Source organism: Scyliorhinus torazame, chromosome 1 (assembly GCF_047496885.1).
Source record: "Scyliorhinus torazame isolate Kashiwa2021f chromosome 1, sScyTor2.1, whole genome shotgun sequence".
NCBI lineage: Eukaryota > Metazoa > Chordata > Chondrichthyes > Carcharhiniformes > Scyliorhinidae > Scyliorhinus > Scyliorhinus torazame.
The window spans coordinates 31,829,505-31,852,270 of NC_092707.1; the positions used below are offsets into that span (position 1 = coordinate 31,829,505).

The 22,766-nt window shown below is 48.7% G+C and overlaps 1 protein-coding gene across 1 annotated transcript in view; it reads left to right on the plus strand.

Annotated features, from left to right (window-relative positions):
* The first annotated feature begins 211 nt into the window (after positions 1 to 211).
* The window catches only part of ptpn11a (protein tyrosine phosphatase non-receptor type 11a), a 76,949-nt gene continuing 54,394 nt past the window's right edge, over positions 212 to 22,766 (plus strand). The window contains exons 1-4 of the mRNA XM_072482750.1: positions 212 to 445; positions 8,263 to 8,385; positions 12,088 to 12,282; positions 18,786 to 18,978. Of these exons, the coding sequence (XP_072338851.1) occupies positions 432 to 445; positions 8,263 to 8,385; positions 12,088 to 12,282; positions 18,786 to 18,978 (525 nt within the window). The 5' untranslated portion in view covers positions 212 to 431. The remainder of the gene's footprint in view (positions 446 to 8,262; positions 8,386 to 12,087; positions 12,283 to 18,785; positions 18,979 to 22,766) is intronic.

Genomic DNA, 22,766 nt, shown 5'->3' on the forward strand with positions numbered 1-22,766 from the left:
TGTTGTTATCTCGTTGCTGCACCTGGGCTGGTGTGGAGATGGCTGAAAGCGAATACGTCATCTTCGTGCAGGTTCGGGCGGCGGTGACGCGAATTACTCGCGCCTTTGCCGGCCTCGGGCGGCGATGACGCCATCTTCGTGCGCGTTCGGGCGGTGGTGACGCGCCTGTCCCGCGCCTTTGTCGGGCTCGGGCGGTGATGACGTCTTTCCCCCGCGCCGCAGCTCTGCGGTCGGCTTCAGTTCCCCAGCCGGAGGGAAGCGCTGGGCGGGAGCGCTCTGAGCGCCAGGCGGGCCGCGGAGCGGGGGCGATTGACCGAGAAGCGGACGTCAGAACGTCTTAGCCTCCCCCGCACCCCCCCCCCCCCCCCCCCCGGCGGAGTCAGAGAGCGACTGGAGGCCGGTGCGGGAGGGAGTGCCCTCCGTCCGTCACCATGACATCCCGAAGGTAGGAAGGGGAAGGAGGCCGCGCCGCTCCTGGGGGGATTCCTCAGAGGGAGTTAGAGGGAAAGCGGGACCGGTCTACCCTACCCCATCCCTCCCTGAGAGGGTGCACTGACACTCAGTGATAACCCAGCCTGGAGTTGGGAAGCCCGAGGGAGGGGGAATTTCAATAATGCACACTTGCCAGGCACTGAGCAGAGCGACAGCAAGAGGAGTGCAGCACCTGGGCACAAGGCTCGTTGCAAATCCTCCACTGACCTCCGCTATAACTAGCTAGCGATGCAAATTGTCTGCCCAAGACAGAGGTGCTGTGCTGAAGACAGGCACTCTGCACTGTTGGTCAATGCGCAAGATGTATACACTTCAAAACTGCGAGTGTGTGACCATGTCCCAACAGCTAAGAGGCAGCAATTGCTGATCGCGAAGCTTTTTGGCTTTATGGTGCCTTAAGGCAAGTACGGTTCTCAAAGGCTGGAGAGAATCCAATGTTTTGATCTGCAAAGGTAAAAAGGGATGTGAATTAGAGGAAGCATGCTTGTTTGACAGGTAGTGGGAAAGGGTTAGGTGGATTGGCCATGCTAAATTGCTCCCAGTGTCCAAAAAGGTTTAGGCGGGGTTACGGGGATAGGGTGGAGGTGTGGGCTTAAGTAGGGTGCTCTTTCCAAGGGCCGGTGCAGACTTGATGGACCAAATGGCCTCCTTCTGCACTGCAAGTTCAATGGTGTGAAAATGCACTGGTGTTCATTCTGTTCCAGAGCTTCTGTTCACTGTGTTATGTGGAGGCAAATTCTTAGCAATTTATAAAACATCCTCATGCAAACTGTGATTGGGTATGCTTCATACCATTGCGAGATTGGGATTTACATATTGAATTTGATTTGATTTATTGTCGCATGTACCGAAGTACGGTGAAAAGTATTTTTCTGTGGTTGAGGGAATGTTCACAGTACGTACATAACAAACAAAAAGAATAATCAACAGAGGACATTGACAGGCGGTACATCGACAAATGGTGATTGCTTACAGTGTGGAACATTGTTAGTAATTATATAAGAAGAGGAAAATATTTTAGTAGGTCAGAATATTGATAGGGGATAACAGAAAAGGAAAGTGGGGAGAGAGCTCGCAGAGAGTCGCCATGCTCCGGCGCCATCTTTGAATGTGATTAATGTAAAATTGTGTGTTAAATTAATATGGAAGCTTGAGGACAATTAATTTTAGATGTGAATTTCAGAATTCAACAAATGTATCCAATCATTGTGTGTAATTGGGATTTTGGTTAAGGCTGTGCATTTAATGTCTGTTTATTCTGAAAACTGAGATGCCTCCTTTTATAGAGCCTGGTTAGTTCATTGTGTGAAGGTTCTGGCAAAAGACATTGGAACAAGAATAATTTCAGGGCTTAAATTGAAAGATGAGCCAACACTACAAAAATTACCAGTGGAGAAAAGATTGAGATGTGGTATGTCCCAGGTCTTTATAATATATAGAGGTAGTGGATTGTTTGGAGTGCAAGCGGCTTATATAGTTTAACCTGGGACTAGAAAGCAAAATTTGAAGGTTAACGAGGCATTCATGAGATCAACGGTTGAAAGGACTTTCCTTATCTCCTGTGCCCCAGTCAGCCACTAGAAATGCTGTTGGCTCCAGTTGGAAGCAATGATTGCCATGTCACCTGAATTCCTTCAAAACCAGACTGGATAAAGATTTGAGTATGTAGCGTTATTAGAATAAGTATAGATAAGGATAATTGTGCACTTTGCAAAGAGTTTAAACTTTAGGCCATGGGGACATTCGTTATGGAATGTGGCCTCCCGAGTAAAATCATTTTCCGTTCAACTCTTGGATATTTTGCTCCATTGCCTCAAACAACAGGATGAAATTTCAGTTTTTACTTCTTGGAAATACTGCCTGTGGTTGTATTGAACTGGCACAGGAACTTCAATTAGGCAGGGCCTTGACATCACAATTCATGGGCATGTGGAAGTGGTTGGTTGATTCAGCTTTTTGCATTTGCAAATATGGTACAAAGCAGACCCATTCATATTTACTGAGATCTAATACCCAGACGTCGGTAGGCTGGGAAGAGGACAGCAGTGAAAGGAAATGACACTGCATGTTGCATGTAGAAAAACATGACTGAGCAAATGCATCATTCAGATGTTACTGTTAAGGAACAGCAGTCAGCAGATCCTGCAAAGAGGGTGAGAGCACTGTAGGGATGATGCCTGCATGATGTTGTAGAGAGGGAAGGAACACTGCACTGAGTGGGAAAAAATGGTCACATTACTGTATATAAACACAGTACGAAGTCTTACAACACCAGGTTAAAGTCCAACAGGTTTGTTTCGATGTCACTAGCTTTCGGAGCATTGCTCCTTCCTCAGGTGAATGAAGAGGTCTGTTCCAGAAACACATATATAGATAAATTCAAAGATGCCAAACAATGTTTGGAATGTGAGCATTAGCAGGTGATTAAATCTTTACAGATCCAGAGATAGGGTAACCCCAGGTTAAACAGGTGTGAATTGTCTCAAGCCATCTGGCCTGCGAAATCCTACCAACTGTCCTGGCTTGAGACAATTCACACCTCTTTAACCTGGGGTTACCCTATCTCTGGATCTGTAAAGATTTAATCACCTGCTAATGCTCACATTCCAAGCATTGTTTGGCATCTTTGAATTTATCTATATATGTGTTTCTGGAACAGACCTCTTCATTCACCTGAGGAAGGAGCAGTGCTCCGAAAGCTAGTGACATCGAAACAAACCTGTTGGACTTTAACCTGGTGTTGTAAGACTTCGTACTGTGCTCACCCCAGTCCAACGCCGGCATCTCCACATCATGTATATAAACAAAATAACTTGTAATTGTATGAAGCACGATTAATATAAGTGCTTTGTCCTTGAGGAAAATAAATTTGCCTGATCAGGCCTACCTGTGACTCCAGACTCTCAGCAATGTGGTTAATTCTTAATTGCCTTCTGCAATGACCTAGAAAGCCACTCAGTTCATGGGCAATTCGCATTGGGCAACAAATGCTCGCCCGGCCAGTGACAGACACATCCCATGAAAGAATTTTTAAAAACAGGTAGTAAAATGTCCCAAAGTACTTCACACAAAATTTGACACAATGTCATATAAGGAGAAGTTGGGTACGTGACCAAAAATTTGGTAAATGGTAGGAAAAAGAGACAATGATTTGGCGAGGGAATTCAGGAACTTAGGCCTTTGGCTACTGGAGCCACAACCATCAAGGATGCAGTGTTAAAATTGTGGATGTCAAGAGGCCAGTATTGGGGAAGCACATTTATGTCAAAATTGTAGGGTTTGAGAAGATTACAGGTATGGAGGAGCAGGGCGAACATATGACAGTGAGCACAGAGATGATGGATTTGGTGCGAGTTAGGAAATGGGCATGAGAGTTTTGGATGACGTCAAGTTTACAGAGGGTAGAATGGGAAGCCAGCCAAATAATACATTGGAGTAGTCAGGTTTGCAGGTAATAAATGCATAGTTGAAAGATTCAGCAGCAGTTGAACTGGAGCAGAGCTGGCGAAGTAACGGAAGTGGCAATAAGTGATGATGTGGATACCTGGCCACAAGCATATCACAACACCAAGGTTCAGCTTTGGGCAGTTATCAGGGGCAGAGGTCGGGGTCAGTGATTGGAGAAATGTTTTCTTCCCCAATGCTGGATGCCAGACAGGCAAAGTAACAATTTAGAAACCGTTGACAGAGGTGGTGATGGGGGTAGATCTGGATGTCATCGGTGTAAATTTTGAAACTGATGTGCTTTTGGACGATGTTACTGAGGAGCAGGCAGCATGTCGATGTGAAATAGGAAGGAGGCAAAGATAGGTCTTTGGGGGATGCCACTGGTAATTTCCTAAACATGGCTGCACAGATGAGAATGGAACCAGAGGAGCGTAATTCCAGTCAGCTAGAATCCCTACAGTGCAAAAGGGGGCCATTCGGCCCATCGGGTCTGCACCAACACTCTGAAAGAGCACCCTAAGCAGGCTCCTGCCCTGTTCCTGCAACCCCATAACCGGCACATCCCTGGACACTGAGGGGCAGTTTAGCATGGCCAATCCACCAAACCTGCACATCTTTGGACTGTGGGAGGAAACCAATGCAGACACAAGAAGAATGTGTAAACTCTACACAGGCAGTCACCCAAGCCAGAGTTGAACTCTTGTCCCTGGCATTATGAGTCAGCCATGTTAATCACTGTGCCACCGTGTCGCCCAGGGATAGCTGAATGACAGTGGGGAGGTGCTGTCTGGAGAGCCGTTTCAGTACTGTTGCGGTGGGAAGCTGCTAATCAGAGGGATTTAAACATGGAGTTCCAGAAAAGATGGGCATGTTTGGGAGGTGACAGCACGTTCAAGGGTTTTGGAGAGGGAAGTGTTGTTGGAGAAAGGATGGTGGTTTGCAAGGACAGAGTGAACAAGGCTTGGGTTTTTTTTTTTAAAGAGGAGGACAGTACATGAGGGGAGAGAACTTTTAACAATATCAGCTAACACGTGGGCCAGTGAGGGAATTTGGATGGTCAGCAGTTAGAGGGAATAGGGTTGAGGAAGCAGAAGTAGTGGAAAGTGAGTGCTGGTGGCAGAGGGCCATGGACAAGATGAGATTGGAGAGGGCATGAGATGGGGAAAATAACTAGATTAAAGATGGAAATTCAAGGCTCGGGCAAGTGGATGGGTTGGGTACCTTTAGAGGATACTTGATCCAGTGGGCTTGGGGAAGGGAGGGAAGCAATCAGATGGTCTCATTCTTGGTGACAAAGATTCCATGGTATCCTTGCACTTTTTGGATAGTGAGGATAGGGGAGGCAGGGACAGGGGTTTAAGATGACAGTTTGCAATAGAGAAAGGAAACTGGATTATCTTTGTATTCCAGCTGATCCTGGAACAGTGAGCACTTTTGGCAGATAAGAGCAGGACCCAACAGTAATTTGTGACCCAGCCAGACCTGGCAATGAATGGCTAAACCAGCTGTCTGCTATATCTGTTCATGGTATCTATACCATGGAGAGGAAATTGCTGAGGCCTTGACAGAAATCTTTGGATCCTCACTGTCTTCAGGTGATGTCCCGGAGGATTGGAGAATAGCCAATGTTGTTTCCCTGTTTAAAAAGGGTAGCAAGGATAATCCAGAGAACTACAGGCCGGTTTTACGTCAGTGGTAGGGAAATTACTGGAGAGAATTCTTCGAGACAGGATCTACTCCCATTTGGAAGCAAATGGATGTATTAGTGAGAGGCAGCATGGTTTTGTGACGAGGCGGTCATGTCTCACTAATTTTATAGAGTTTTTCGAAGAGGTCACAAAGATGATTGATGCAGGTAGGGCAGTGGTGTTGTCTATATGGACTTCAGTAAGGCCTTTGACAAGGTCCCTCATGGTAGACTAGTACAAAAGGTGAAGTCACACGGGATCATGGGTGAGCTGGCAAGGTGGATACAGAACTGGCTAGGTCATAGAAGGCAGAGAGTAGCAATGGAAGGATGCTTTTCTAATTGGAGGGCTGTGACTAGTGGTGTTCTGCAGGGATCAGTGCTGCGACCTTTGCTGTTTGCAGTATATATAAATGATTTGGCGGAAAATGTAACTGGTCTGATTAGTAAGTTTGCAGACGACACAAAGGTTGGTGGAATTGCAGATAGCGCTGAGGACTGTCAAAGGATACAGCAGGATTTAGATCATTTGGAGACTTGGGCGGAGAGATGGCAGATGGAGTTTAATCCGGACAAATATGAGGTAATGCATTTTGGAAGGTCTAATGCAATGTACAGTGAATGGTAGAACCCTCAAGAGTATTGAAAGTCAAAGAGATCTAGATGTACAGGTCCACAGGTGACTGAAAGGGGCAACACAGGTGGAGAAGGTAATCAAGAAGGCATACGGCATGCTTGCCTTCATTGGCTGGGGCATTGAGTATAAGAATTGGCAAGTCATGTTGCAGCTGTATAGAACCTTAGTTAGGCCACACTCGGAGTATAGTGTTCAATTCTGGTCGCCACACTACCAGAAGGATGTGGAGGCTTTAGAGAGGGTACAGAAGAAATTTACCAGAATGTTGCCTGGTATGGACGGCATTAGCTATGAGGAGCGGTTGAATAAACTCAGTTTGTTCTCACTGGAACGACGGAGGTTGAGTGGCGACCTGATAGAGGTCTACAAAATTATGAGGGGCATAGACAGAGTGGATAGTCAGAGACTTTTCCCCAGGGTAGAGGGGTCAATTACTAGGGGGCATAGGTTTAAGGTGCGAGGGGCAAGGTTTAGAGTAGATGTACGAGGCAAGTATTTTTACACAGAGGGTAGTGGGTGCCTGGAACTCGCTGCCGGAGGAGGTGGTGGAAGCAGGGACGATAGTGACGTTTAAGGGGCATCTTGACAAATACATGAATAGGATGGGAATAGAGGGATACGGACCCAGGAAGTGTAGAAGATTGTAGTTTAGTCGGGCAGCATGGTCGGCACGGGCTTGGAGGGCCGAAGGTCCTGTTCCTGTGCTGTACATTTCTTTGTTCTTTAGAGGGAGCAGTGATATGGGCTGTATCATGATTCAATGGGGCATCAAAGGTGATGGTGTGGTTGAACAGATTTGGAGCTTCCAAGGTGAAACCGTGAATGAAGGACCAAAGGCTATATACTATTGGGATAAAATGACAGCAGCACCATTGAACAGAAACAATAATTGCACATTAGTAAGAGCATGTGAAAGATATGGCAGCTCAGGTTACTATAGAGAGAAAGCTGTGCATTGATGATGCCTTAGTGGCCAGATTTCATGTGCGTACTTTGATATTTAAATATCGTCTTTATAATCAATAACGGGGAGGCATTACAGCCAAACACTTCCAGGAGTAGTCACTAATAGTGTTGGCATTCAAACTCTGCTAGATTTCAGCTTCCTTACCCAGGGATATTGAGGCCAATTTTATCTCCACTAATGCAGCTAATATTGGTTAATTTACGATGGCCGATCAAATCCAGGACCTGTCGGCATACACTCCTTTCCACTCTGGATATATTCACTGGACCACCGGGATTCCTTTCAAAACTTTGTGCAGCACTTAAAACATCAATAGAATGACACTTGTAGGGCGGCACGGTGGTGCAGTGGTTAGCACTACTGCCTCACAGCGCCGAGGACCCAGGTTCGATCCTAACCCCTGGTCACTGTCCATGTGGAGTTTGCACATTCTCCCCATGTCTGCGTGGGTCTCACCCCCACAACCCAAAGGTGTGCAGGGTAGGTGGATCGGCCATGCTGAAAAAAAAGTTTTTAAAAACAGAATGGTAGGCATACTACGGAAAATAGTTTGAATGAGGTATGGTGTGGGTTTGTAACCTGCTGAAAGACACAAGTTAATGTGGATGTAAGCAATTTACTTAAATCTAAACTATGATAGGAGCTGTAGCTAGTGCAATTATAAGACTCACTCCTCAAGTAAGACTAAAGACCTTTTGTTCTCTTTTTAAAACAAATCAGGTATATGTTTGTTTTTTGTAAAGAGGTAATTGGTTGGAGTATGTGATTGAAGATGATCTTATGAATATACAATATCCATTTGGGAAATATGATCAGCCAGTGATGGTGGTTGTGGTGTTAGATTATCTAACAGTAACATTTCCACTGAATTATCTGTGTAATGTGAAACCTGTCTGGGGATGAGGACAAATGCTAGTGAACCTGACATTTTCTTCAATTGCTAACTTGATTAGAGCCAATTGTATAGTGCAGTATATTTAAAAAGAGACAGAAATGGTTTCCAAATGTCCCTTTGTTTTTTTCCCCCCCCAGGTGGTTTCACCCCAATATCACTGGAGTGGAGGCAGAGAACTTGCTTCTAACTAGAGGGGTGGATGGGAGTTTCTTGGCCCGACCAAGTAAGAGCAATCCTGGTGACTTCACGCTTTCAGTGAGGTAAGAGTGAGGTTGCTGGTACGCAAACCACGGCCTGTGGTAATGGTGGGATAACCCTGATATTGTGTAAAGTTGACCGTGCTCCACCAAGGGATTTTTCAGAATGTTTTTAAATACTGGCTGCAGGGAAAGAAGGTTTGCATCTCAGTGATCCGCATTTGAGTCAAATTCAGGCACTCGTTTCTTGTTCGCAGAATTAAGATGCAAAACAAAACTCTGAAGCTTCCTGTTTTCCTGATTGGCACCACATACTACTCTTGAGTGGGGAGCTTGGATAATTGCCCTGCTAATTGGCGAAGGCAACTGTCAGTGAATGCAAATCCAGCTGTGTGTATGTGTTGCCGAAAGTGACGCAAGAAAGTCACAACAATGGTCACAAATGGGCACCTGGCTTCAACCACCTAAGGTTAAAGTGAAGTAATGGTTTTGGATGAGCAACGTAGAGGTTGAGAACTTAAAAATCTCACTGCAAAATTTAATTTGATAAACTTGTAGCTAGCACCAAGACAAAAATCAGTGAGAGCTGGTGCACTGATATGCAAAACATAACTACCCATGCCTGGTCTGTCCTGTATATGACTTTAGTCTCCTCTGCAGGGGCACGGCAGGCCTTAGTTCTGTTAAAAAATCTCCAAAGCAACTAGGGGTGAGCAACAAATGTTGTCTTCCCAATGGCCTGTATTTTTACTTGATTTTACTTTATAGAACGTGTTCACACAGGCAGAGCTGCACATCAAAATTAACGACTTTTCTTTTTGACATACCTTAAATATCTTCTGTGCGTATGCGCATATTGCATTTTTGAAGGAAATCACCAAACTTTTCACAAATGCACAATGCAAAACTTTAAAGTGCAGCTAATGATTTTATGCAGGGAAATGTGATAGTCAACTTATGCATAGCAAGATTCCACAAAACAGCATTTGTGATCAATATCCAGTTAATGTTTTGATGTTGTTCGTTGAGGGCAAATGTTTGTCAGGGCACAGGAAGAACATCCGCACTTTGCAGTTGGGATCTTTGACCTCCATTTAAGCAGATGAAATCTTGGTGGTGTCTCATCCGAAAGGACAGTACCAACAGTGCAGCATCCCTCGGTAATACTGATGTGCTATGGGTGTGTGTTCCTGTACTGGGGCTTGAGCACTTGGCTTTCACCTCAAGCTGAAAACCATCACTGAGCTAAGCTGACACGGTAGGGCTCTGAAATAGTCAAGCTGAACAATAAGACTTGTTTCGAAACATATGCTTGTTCAAGGACAACCATCGATCCATGTATCAGGCACTGGATTAATTCTCTGCTGCCCATTCCCTTCTTAGTTTTCTCAGCTTCTCATTGATCTTCTGAAGCTGGTGTCCTTTATTGGATTTTGGCTGCACAGAAAAGCAGGTCATCTAAGAGGCCATTTTCTTAATGCTTTGAAATGATAAGTAAGTTCCTCTACCAGAGAGCAGTGTAACAGGACCTCATTTGGCTTTGCATGGCATCTGCGCTGATGTGTGATTTTAATGATTTCAAGGCTGGAACCCCAATTGTTTAACTTAGTTCCTTCATGTAGCGGAGCAGCCAGTATTGTTGAGACTGCTCCTTATTTTATATCGGTGAAGTCTCTCTGCCTTTGGTGCCTTCCCAAATGAAACTGCTCCATTTTGGTTAGTCAAAAACTGCAGACTCCCATGATTGGGATGGGTATGTGTGCCCTCTTCAGGAATGCTTTGAGGACATCCCTAAAGCATTCTGCTCCTCTGGGAGTCTCCTGTGACACAATTGCTTTTGGAATTTGGTGTACGGTTTGCGAATGACATGTCCTGCCCAGCAATCTGGTTTTGTGTGATTAGAACCTCGGTGCTGGGCATGTTGGCTTGGGAGAGGAGGCTGCTGTTGGACACCTTTTTTGCCACCAGGCTTGGACGATCTTGCAAATACCGTTGTTGGTACTTCAGTGCTTTGAGTTGCCTGCTGTAGGTTATCCACGTCCCCAAAGCAGAAAGGAGCACGGAGATCGCTGCTGCCCGTCACCCGAGGCACTTATAAATATTGTGGAGGCCTCAATGCAGATCCTGTTCAGCACACCACTAAACACATTCTGCTAGCTAGAGAACCTTCCCATGATCACTACTCTCGGTCTCGCGCCACTCAGCAAATTTTCCAATCTGATCAATAATCTGCCTTCAGCTAACCGTTTCATACGAGAGATTTTATCAAATGCCTTTGGGAAGTCCTCATAACTAAGTCCATCTCTTGTTCGGTACTTTAATTACAGTTTCGAAAAATAAAAACAAACCTCAATATGGAAAACCTTACTTCAGCTACATGGTATTCTAAATACCCACCCCCCCCCCCCCCCCCCCATACGCAAATGTTGTTGTCCTTAGTTGATTTAGTTCAACCACTTTACTCCAGTATTGAGGTATTAGAGAGATCTCTGGCATCTTTTGAATAGGTTAGCTCACATTGTGCCTTGTGCTGCTGGTTTTAGTTATGCTTTCAGGGGAAATAGTAGATGCAGATCCTTCTCTAACTTAACCCGTTCATTGTAAAAGCAGCAGGAAGAATCCCTGGAATTGGAATCTGAGCGCATGACTTGCTCCCATGCCTTTATTGTGATATTAATGAGACAGAGGAGCCACGTGATCTGGGACAACTCCTGGGATATTTTTTTTTTTTGCGTAACTGCTCCTCTGAGAATTTTGTGGTCACTATCTGATGTGTCCTTGTAGAGATTAAGCTGACTTGATCGCAGGGGATGGGCTGGGGCTGCAGCACAGAAGCACGGTGGATAGAACATACAGTGCAGAAAGAGGCCCTTCGGCCCATCGAGTCTGCACCGACCCACTTAAGCCCTCACTTCCACCCTATCTCCATAACCCAATAACCCCTCCTAACCTTTTTGGTCACTAAGGGCAATTTATCATGGCAAATCCACCTAACCTTGTGGCTTCACAGCTCCAGAGTCCCAGGTTCGATTCCCGGCTGAGTCATTGTCTGTGGAGTCTGCTCGTTCTCCTGTGTCTGCGTGGATTTCCTCCGGGTGCTCTGGTTTCCTCCCACAAGTCCCGGAAAATGTGCTGTTAGGTCATTTGGAAATTCTGAATTCTCCCTCTGTGTACCCGAACAGGCGCCGGAATGTGGCGACTTGGGGCTTTTCACAGTAACTTCATTGCAGTGTAAGCCTACTTGTGACAATAAAAGTTATTATTATTGAACTGTACCTGGGTAAACCACATTGAAGCTTCTGTGCTCTTGCTGTTTTATTTGCATCATACAGCACAAATGCCCATCGTTATAGTGACTGAGCGGCAGTATTAGCAGAGTTTGACCAGCTTACCAACTCTTTCAACAGAAAGTGTCCTTAACATAGCAAAACAACCTAACATTCTTCACAGGAGTGTTATAAAAGCAAAGTTTGACACCCAAGATACAGATAATATTAGGACAGATATTCAAAAGCTTGGAACGTTTTAACAGAGGGGAGAGAAGCAGACAGGGGGTTGGGCAAAAGGTCGGAATTGAAAGAGCCTAGAGACTCCAGAGGGTTCTGGAGCTGAAGGAGGTTGCAGAGATGGGGAAAGGTAAGCCATGGAGGGATTTGAAAACAAGAAAACCTTCCATGCTATAGAGGGAGGAGAGAAGAAAATACCATTTTTAAAATAAATAATGTCATTGTGTGGTGCCATAATCCATTTATTTTGATCTCCTAGGCGAAATGGGGCCGTTACACACATTAAAATTCAGAATACGGGTGATTACTACGACTTGTATGGAGGGGAGAAGTTTGCTACACTGGCTGAGTTGGTGCAGTACTACATGGAACACCATGGGCAGCTGAAGGAGAAAAATGGCGATGTTATTGAACTGAAGTACCCGCTGAACTGTGCCGACCCGACCTCTGAGAGGTGAGCCAGGTCCGACACTGAAACACGTATGAAATCAATTTGGTTGACGATGAAGGCTGTTGAGCCATCTTGGGTATGCCTTTGAAGGTTGGAGTTTGACACCAAGTGCATTTCAGTCTGGAGCGCCTTCATGGATCCTTCTGTCATTGTGAAATCAGCAGTTTCCCCCTCATTTTTCTGTATCGCATTTCTGCTGTAAGGGAGTGAATTCTGCTCTGTCACTAACAGTTTAAGCCAAAAATAGCACCTACACAAAATGGGTGGTTATTTCCGGAGGGTTTTTAATGCCGCTTTCTGTTTCTAACTTCTATTTTAAAAAGTTTGCATGATTCCAGGAAAATGAAAGAAGCATCCGATTCACTTCAGGGAACAGTTAATATATTTACTGCATCCAGATGTGGGGTTGGCGGGGGGATGTGAGAAATTATACTGTTACTTCATCCTTTTAATTCCTATGTTGAAGGGTTGGTGTGCAGTATTTGTGTTCTTGGAATATTGAATCTGCAGTAAATGGCTGATATCGGTAACAATGACGACGAGGGCTGCACAGTGGTGTGGTGGTTAGCACTGCTGCCCTACGGCGCTGAGGTCCCGGGTTCAATCCCGGCCCCGAGTCACTGTCCGCGTGGAGTTTGCACATTCTCCCCGTGTTTGCGTGAGTTTCAGCCCCACAACCCAAAGATGTGCAGGCTAGGTGGATTGGCCACGCTAAATTGCCCCTTAATTGGAAAAAATGAATTGGGTACTCTAAATTTAAAATCAAAATGACTGCAAAGCTGTTTAGCTGTCATAAAAAGTCTTTGTTAATTTCCTCTGGGTAGGAAACCTGATGTCTTTACCTCATCTGATCTCAAGGTGGCTCTTCACTGCCCTCTTAAGTGGCCTGATTTGCTAGCGAGCCGCTTATTTGCACAAGGGCAAATTGAAGTGTGATTAAATGCTGCCCACACATTTCAAAAGGGAATAAAGAAAAATAAAATATTACTGTGCTGAATACACTGGAACTGTGATTCATTGGGGTCAAACAGTACATCTGTGCAGTCATTAGGGTAAAATCCCAAACATTTAGAACGCTGCTGAACTTTAGGGCATCTCAGTGCACAGCCCCTGTCTGAAAGACCATTCTCGGCAGAATGGTTGCGATATCTGCCAAAGTTAGGATTTAGCCATGTGGGGAATTGCAAAGCTCTCCAGCATTTGTCACTCTGAGGCATAGCGTACCAGTTGTTTTGCCAGCTAAACAGCAGTGATATATAGAACATACAGTGCAGAAGGGGGCCATTCGGCCCATCGAGTCTGCACCGACCCACTTAAGCCCTCACTTCCACCCTATCCCCGTAATCCAATAATCCCTCCTAAAATTTTGGCCACTAAGGGCAATTTATCATGGCCAGTCCACCTAACCATCACGTCTTTGGACTGTGGGAGGAAACCAGAGCACCCGGAGGAAACACGCAGACATGAGGAGAACGTGCAGACTCCGCAGACAGTGACCCAGCGGAGAATCGAACCTGGGACCCTGATGCTGTGAAGCCACAGTGCTAGCCACTTGTGCTGTCCACTGCCGTGCTGCCCATTGTGATATTACAATGTTTTAAAATAAAATCAATGCATGCTCATGTTTTCTTTCCCACCCTGTTTTAAAGTAAAGGATCAGAGTGTTCGGGAACATGGTCTCCCCATTTATCCACCAGGTTTTGACATCAAGCACTTCTAGTTTAAACATGACACAACCGTCTGCAGATAAGTGCTCCTCACAGCAATCCATCTTGAGCAATCACCCTCTGAAGAGGAACCATACAGTAACATTGTGGCCGTCCCATTTCCTGCACAAACCATTGTTGCAGTCAGCCTGGAATTATTAATTAGTGACAACTTTGGTTTGTAGTTAGGCTTGCACTGGGTTGAAACTATCCCAGCCGTGTGTTGTAGCTAGCACTTGGAGTAGACTTTAATTTCTACAGTCTCAGCTGGATTCATATACACATCTGAGACATGAGAAAAGAGAGTAAAAAACTTGCATTTATGTAGTATTTAAAAAAAAAAAAACTTATTTCACAACTAGCAAAGTACTTTTCAGTTTAGTCTTTGTTGTGATGCGGGCAATCACAGCAATCAACTTGGTCCCTGAAACCTTGGGCGGCACGGTGGTACAGAAGTTAGCACCGCTGCCTCACAGCCTGGGACCCAGGGTCAATTCCAGGCTCGGGTGACTGGGTGGTGTCGTACGTTCTCCCCATGTCTGTGGGTTTCCTTTGGGTGCTCTGGCTTCCTCCCACAGTTCAAAGATGTGCAGGTTAGGTGGGTTGGCCATGATCAATGCGTGGGTTTACGGGGATAGGGCAGGGGAATGGGCCTAGGTTGAGTGGTCTTTCAGAGGATCAGTGCAGGTTCGATGGGCCAAATGGCCCATTGCACTGTAGGGATTCTGTGGAAACGAGCGAAATAATGACAGTGATTTTAAAAAATATTTTATTAAGGCATTCATATAAAGAACAAACAAATAAGAGCAAAAGCAAACTTGTATAGCATAATAAATAACTAACACCCCCACTCCCTGCCCGTCCCCTCCTCCTGTCCTACCTTCCCCATTTTAAACCCCTTATTCCCCACGTCCCCTCTGCTGACACCTCAGTCTTCCTCAAGTCCCTCCACCCATGCAAAATCAGTCTCCAGGATATCAGGGACGCAAAGGCCTCTCTCGCCCCCTGGGCTCCCGGGTCTTCTGATACACCAATATCAACACCTCTGTGCTCGGGACCACATTTAACCCCAACACCTCGGACATTACATCTGCAAACCCCTGCCAGAGCCCCTTCAGTTTCGGGCACGCCCAAAACATGTGGACATGGTTCGCAGGCTTCCCCGCGCACCGTCCACTACTCCCTCAAAGAACCTTACCCTGCAGATCCTGGGGTGGCAACCTGGGAAAGGATGGCGCCTGCCTCCTCACCAAGTCCCAGACCTGTAAGTATCTAAACCCATTCCCGCTGCGCAGCTCATGGTCCTCTAAGCTTGCAAAGCTGCCCCCTACAAACAGGTCTCCAAACCGCTCAATCCCCGTCTGCCGCCACCCCCAAAACCTCGCGGACACCCTTGCTTTGTCCCACAGTGCAACCTGAAATATCCCTAACTCACTGGGTTCGTCCATACGTTTGCTTCCGGTGCCTTATACAGGAACCGGATCCAATCCGCAAACCCCTGCCCGAACCCAACCCGTCCCAACACCTCCCACAGATATTCCCACTCCACCCGGTCAAAAGCCTTCTCTGCATCCACTGCCAGCTCCATTTCCTGCCCCTTCGGGGGCATCAAAATCACGTTAAGTAACCTTACATTTACCGACAACTGCCTCCCCTTCAGAAACCCCGACTGATCCTCACCTATCACCCCTGGGGCACAGTCCTCGATTCTCAAGGCCAGCACCTTCGCCAGCAGCTTGGCGTCCACATTTAGTAACGATATTGGATGGAAGCATCCGGACTGCTCCGGATCTTTAGCTTTCTCGGGAAAATAGTCGTCTGCGATAGTGTAGGGGGGAGCTTCCCCCTCTACCTCATTATATGCCCTCACCAGCAGAGGCCCCAAATCCCCTCAAAACTTCTTTTAAAACTTCACTGGGGGTCCATCTGGGTCCGGGGCCTTCCCTGCCTGCATCGCCCCCATACTCTCCATCACCTCTGTCAACCCAATGGGGGCCCTCCATCAGGTCATCACCAACCTTGGGAAACTCCAACCCACCCAGAAACCACCGCATTCCCTCTCTCCCTGGCCGGGGGCTCCGACTCGTATAACTTCCTATAAAACTCCTCGAGCACCCCATTCACCCCACCAGGTCCAGTGCCACCCTTCCCGCCCAGTCCTTCACTCTTCCAATCTCCCTCGCCGCCTCCTGCTACCTAAGTTGGTGAGCCAACATCTTATTTGCCTTCTCCCCGTACTCGTTACATTCCCCCCTGGCTGTCTGCAACTGCCCTGCCTTTCCTGCGGACACCGGCCCAAACTCCATCTGGAGTCTCTGCCTCTCCTTCAGCAACCCTGTCTCCCAGGCCTCCGAGTACCTCCTATCGACCCTCAAAATCTCCTCCACCAATCTTGCCATCTCTGCTCGTTCCTCCTTTTCCCTGTGCGCCCGAATCGAAATAACTACCGTCTTGAGTGCCTCTCACAGGGTGGCGGCCGTAACCTCCCCCGTATCATTGAGTTCCACATACCCCTGGATGGCAGCCATCACCCGCTCGCACACCTCTTCATCAGCCAACATCCCCACATCAGCACAGTGGTTAGCACTGTTGCCTCACCGCTCCAGGGACCCTGGTTCAATTCCAGCCTCAGTTGACTGGGCTTGCACTTTCTCCCTGCCCAAGGCCTCCAAGCCTCCAACCCACCACTAATTCCCCCCACCATTCGCACTCCCCCACGAAACAAAGAAACAGAAAAAAGGTGCAGTCGCCCTTGGCGCTCCCTAAGCACCCCGTCACCAAGCCCAACAAAGCACCTCAAAGGAGAAAAGCTCCCTAACAACCATCAAAAGAAAAAACACCTCTTCAAAAGTTCAATGTACTCCTCCTGCTGCCAGCCCATTGCCCTTAAAAGTTCCATCGCCTCCTCTGGCGTTCCAAAATAATATTCCCGATTCTGGAAGGTTACACCCCCCACTTCTCCTCCAGATCCCCACCTTCCCGTTTGCCGCTTTTGGCTTTCCATTCACTCCAGTTTTGCCAGGACTCCTTGATGCCATACTCTGTCAAATGCTGCCTTGATGTCAAGGGCAGTCACCCTCGCTTCTCTGCCCGTCCCCTCCTCCTGTCCTACCTTCCCCATTTTAAACCCCTTATTCCCCACGTCCCCTCTGCTGACACCTCAGTCTTCCTCAAGTCCCTCCACCCATGCAAAATCAGTCTCCAGGATATCAGGGACGCAAAGGCCTCTCTCGCCCCCTGGGCTCCTCTGGAGTTCAGCTCTTTTGTCCATGTTTGAACCAAGGCTGCAATGAGTGACCCTTACGAAACCCAAACTGACCATCAGTGAGCAGGTTATTGCTTAGTACGTGCTGCTTGATTGCACTGTTGATAACCCCGTCCATCACTTTACTGATGCAGGGCAGTAATTGGCCGGGTTGGATTTGTCCTGCTTTTTGTGTACAGGACACACCCGGGCAATTTCCTATAGTGCTGGATAGATACCAGTGTTGTAGTTGTACTGGAACAGCTTGGCTCCGGATGCAGCACGCGCAACCCCCCCCCCCCCCACCCCCCGATGTCAGCGGCTCCTGACATCCCCGCGCATGCGCGGGGGGGGGGGTTCACCTACGCGTCGGCCATGGCGGAGGCTGATGGTCAGCGTGTAGGAAAAGAGTGCCCCCACGGCACAGGCCCGCCCGCGGAGTGGTGGGTTCCGATCGCGGGCCAGGCCACTGTGGGGGCACCTCCCGGGGCCAGATCGCCCAGGACCCTGGAGCCCGCCCGCACCGCCAGGTCCCGCCGGTCAGGGACCTGGTTCAATTTACGCCGGCGGATCCGGCATAGAAGCAGCGGGACTTCGGCCCATTGCGAGCCGGAGAATCGCCGGGTGTGGGGTGGGGGGGCGGCGACTGGCGCGCCGCGATTCCCGCTGAATCTCCGGTGCAGGAGATTTCGGCGGCTAGCGGGGGCGGGATTCACGCCGCCCCCCGGCGACGATTCTCCGACCCGGCAGGGGGGTCGGAGAATCCCGCCCAGGCTTGTTGGGTAAATTGGACATCCTGAATTCTCCCTCGGTGTACCCGAACAGGTGCAGGAGTGTGGCGACTAGGGGCTTTTCACAGTAACTTCATTGCAGTGTTAGGGTAAGCCTACTTGTAACAATAAAGATTATTATTACAGAACGGGCCCTTCAGCCCACCCCGTCTGCACCAACAAAACGGCACTAAATCTACAGGTAGATTGGCCATGCTAAATTGCCCTTAGTGTCCAAAACAAAGGTTAGACTGGGTTACGGGGATAGAGTGGAGGTGTGGGCTTAAGTCGAGAGCTCTTTCCAAGGGCTGGTGCAGCCTCGATAGGCCGAATGGCCTCCTTCTGCACTGTAAATTCTATGACTTACTGTGGTATTTAGTGCGGTGTATCCTGACTGAGTGTATGGCTGGACAATCTTCTTGCTCTCGGTCATCTATCAATGCTATTGTGACAAGTTACCATGAAATAAGCAATGACTCACCCTCTAATAATTTTCCTTTTGCTGTGGAAAATTGCCTATCCTTCATGCCTCCTCTGAGAGGCATCACTTGGGATTGACGTCTTAATGCATTCTACAGCAGAGTGAGACCACTGGGTTACAAAGATTTAGTTTCTGAAATTAAGTTTGAATAAGATAGTTGGTTTGAGCTTGGAGGAAATGACTCTTAGACTGCCTTTAGTATCAAGTTATAACTGTTGCTGAGGCTTGAACATGCCATGTTCGTTGGTTGATGTGTAAACTGATGTTGCTTCAATTAGCCTAATGACATCTTATTTTTGCAAAAGGTGGTTCCACGGTCACCTCTCCGGGAAAGAGGCAGAGAAGCTGCTGACAGAGAAAGGAAAGCCAGGAAGTTTCCTTGTGCGCGAAAGCCAAAGCCACCCAGGAGACTTTGTTCTGTCTGTGAGGACGGGAGATGATAAAGGGGAGAGCAGTGAGGGAAAACCGAAAGTCACTCATGTAATGATCCGGTGTCAGGTAGGTAACGTTTAGCGAGATCACTTCATGCAACAAGTGTTATTGTGGATTTTTTAATCTTGATATCTGGATATTGCGCTGGGCCTGAGAAAACCTGCCATTTCACTTTCACGATTCCGAGTCCCTCCACGCCAACAGGATCTGTCTCCGGGCTACGAGGGAGGCAAAGGCCAAAACATCAGCCTCTCTCGCCCCCTGGACTCCGGGGTCGTCCGACACATCAAAAATCGCCACTTCCGGACTCGGAACCACCCGTAATTTCAATACCTCTAACATGACATCAGCAAATCCCTGCCAAAATCCCCTAAGCCTCAGACATGCCCGAAACATATGGACATGGTTTGCAGGCCCACCCGCACAGCGCCCACACCTATCCTCCACCCTTTTAAAGAACCTGCTCATCTGGGCCACAGTCATATGCACCCCTTGGCCACCTTGAATTATATCAGGCTGAGCCTGGCACATGATGAGGATGAGTTGACTCTACTCAGGGCCTCCTCCCACAATCCCACCTCAAATTCCCTGTCCAGTTCTTCCTCGACTTTCACTTCACCTCCCCTATCAGAGCTCTCTCCCATCAGCTTCTTATAAATTTCCGATACCTTCCCCTCGCCCACTCCCATTTTCGACACTACCTTGTCCTGTTCCCCCTGGGGCGGCAGGTGTGGAAAGCTTGAGATCTTCCTCCGCACAAAGTCCCTCGCCTGCAGGTAGCGGAACCCATCCCCACCGGGCAGCTCAAACTCCTCCAAATCCTCCAAACACTGAACGCTGCCCTCGATAAACACGTCCCCAAACCACTCCATCCCAGCCCACTGCCACCTCTGAAACCCCCCATCCAGCCCTCCCGGTGCAAACCGGTGGTTGCCACAAATTGGTGCCCATATCGACGCCCCCTCCACTCCCATATGCTTCCGCCACTGTCCCCACACCCTCAAGGCAGTCACTACCACCAGGCTTGTGGAGTACCGAGCCAGCGAAAACGGCAGTGGTGTCGTTACCCGTGCCCCTAAACTTGTGTCCCTACATGAGGCTGCCTCCACACCAACCCCTCCCCCACTACCCACTTCCTGACCATTGCTATGTTTGCCGGCCAGTAGTGTTTTCTAAAATTCTGTAGGGTCAGCCCCCTCCCCTCGACCCCGCTCCAGCAGCACCACCTTCACCCGCGGGGTTTTACCCACCCACACAAACCCAGATATTATCGCATTCACCCTCTTAATGAACGCCTTGGGGATAAAAATAGGCAGGCACTGAAATATGAACAAAAACCTTGGGAGAACCGTCATCTTTACCGTCTGCACCCTCCCCGCCTGCGACAGCGGGAGCATATCCCACCTTCTAAAGTCCCCCTGCATCTGCTCCACCAACCGAGCCAGATTCAGCTTGTGCAGCTGCTCCCACACCCGCGCCACCTTGATGCCCAAATACCGAAACTCCCTCCCACCACCTTGAACAGCATCCCCGCAATCTCCTCTCTTGTCCCCTTGTTTGAATTGGAAAGACCTCGCTTTTACCCATATTCAGTCTGTACCCCGAAAACTGGCCAAATTCCCCTAGGATCCCCATAATCCCTCCAATCCCCCCAGCAGGTCATCTGCTGTCAGCGACTTTACCAGTGACTCTATAGCCAAGGCAAACAACAGTGGGGAGAATGGACATCCCTGCCTTGTCCCCCGGTGCAGCCTAAAATAATCCGAGCTCACCCATTTGTCCGCACGCTCGCCACCAGTGCCTGGAGCAGTAACTGGATCCAGTCCACAAAACCCTGCCCAAACCGCCACAAGACCTCCCACAAATACTCCCTCTCCACCTGATCAAAGGCCTTCTCCACATCCATGGCGACCACCACCTCCACCTCGTTTCCCTCGGAGGGCATCATAATCACATTTATCAGCCTTCTGATAGTCGCCGCCAAATGCCTCCCCTTCATAAACCGTGTGTGGTCCGCCCCTATCATCCCTGGTACACAGTCCTCTATTCTCAAGGCCAAGATCTTGGCCAATGGCTTGGCATCGACATTTAGAAGGGAGATTGGCCTGTATGACCCGCATTGCTCCGGGTCCTTTTCCCGCTTCAGGATGAGAGAAATCAAGGACTGTGACATCGTCGGGGGGTGTACCCTCGCTCCCTAGCCTCGTTAAACGCCCTTACCAGCAAGGGCCTCAGCACTCCAGAAAACGTTTTATAGAACTCCAACGGGTACCTCCGGGGCTTGCCTGGCTGCATCGCCTCAAGCCCCTCCACCACTTCAATCAGCCCAATTGGGGCCTCTGGGCCCCCCACCAGCTCCTCTTCCACCCTCGGAAACTCAGTCCCTCCAAAAACCGCCACGTCCCCTCCACCCCGTCTAGGGGTTCCAACTCATATAACCTGCAGTAAAAGTCCCTGAGCACCCCACAGCGTCCAACATCGTATTCCATCTCTGTCCTTCACTTTCCCAATCTCCCTCGCCGCCTCCCGTTTCCTTAGCTGGTGTGCTAGCATCCTACTAGCTTTCTCCCCATATTCACACACCGCCCCTCTCGCCTTTCTCAACTGCCCTACCGCCTTCCCTGTAGATAGCAACCCAAACTCCATCTGCAGCTTCTGCCTCTCCTTCAGCATCCCTGCCTCCGTGGCTTCCGAGTACTTCCTGTCTACCTGGAGAATCTCCTCCACTAACCTATCCATCCCCGCCTTCTCCCTGTGCGCCTGAATCGATATAAACACCCCTCTCACCACTGCCTTCACAGCTTCCCATACCGTAGCTGCCGAAACCTCCCCCGTATCGTTTATCTCTACACACCTCCGAATGGCCTCCCTCACCCACGCACACATCTCCTCCGCTAACAGCCCTACATGTAACCTCCAGTGCTGTTCCCCCCCCCCCCCTTTTACTCACCCGTACGTCCACCCAGTGCGGGGCATGATCCGACACCACAATTTCCGAGTACTCAACGTCCACCACCCCCGCCAGCAACGTCCTATCCATTACAAAAAAGTCAATTCGGGAGTACACTTTGTGTACATTGGGAAAAGACTGAGCGCTCTTTCGCTCTCGGCCGCCCAAACCTCCACGGATCCCGCCACCCCATATAGAATCATAGAATTTACAGTGCAGAAGGAGGCCATTCGGCCCATCGAGTCTGCACCGGCTCTTTGAAAGAGCACCCTACCCAAGGTCACATCTCCACCCTATCCCCATAACCCAGTAACCCCACCCAACAATAAAGCAATTTTGAACACTGGGCAATTTATCATGGCCAATCCACCTAAGCTGCACATCTTTGGACTGTGGGAGGAAACCGGAGCACCCGGAGAAAACCCACGCACACACGGGGAGAACGTGTAGACTCCGCACAGACAGTGATCCAAGCCAGGAATCGAACCTGGGACCCTGGAACTGTGAAGCAATTGTGCTAACCACCATGCTACCGTGCTGCCCATAAACCCCTTTAGTTCCTTCGCTGCCGACGACACCCTCCCTGTCCTCAAACTCGACCGATCCAGCCTTGGATCTATAGCTGTATCAAAGTCCCGTCCGTGACTCTCTCTCTCTTTCCCGCTGCCCCCCCCCCCAATAATCAGCCGATGCGAGTCCAGGCTAGGGATTTTCCCCAATACCCGCCTCCTGAACTCTATGTCGTCCCAGTTTGGAGCACAAATGTTCACCAGCAGCAGTCACCCATTACCCTTCCTGGGCCAGCCTACGTCCCACCCTCGGGCGCCCACCGTCATCGATTCTCCCCATGTCACCTGTTAACAACCCTCTCCTGTCGATATTCCCCCCCCCCCATAACAAAATA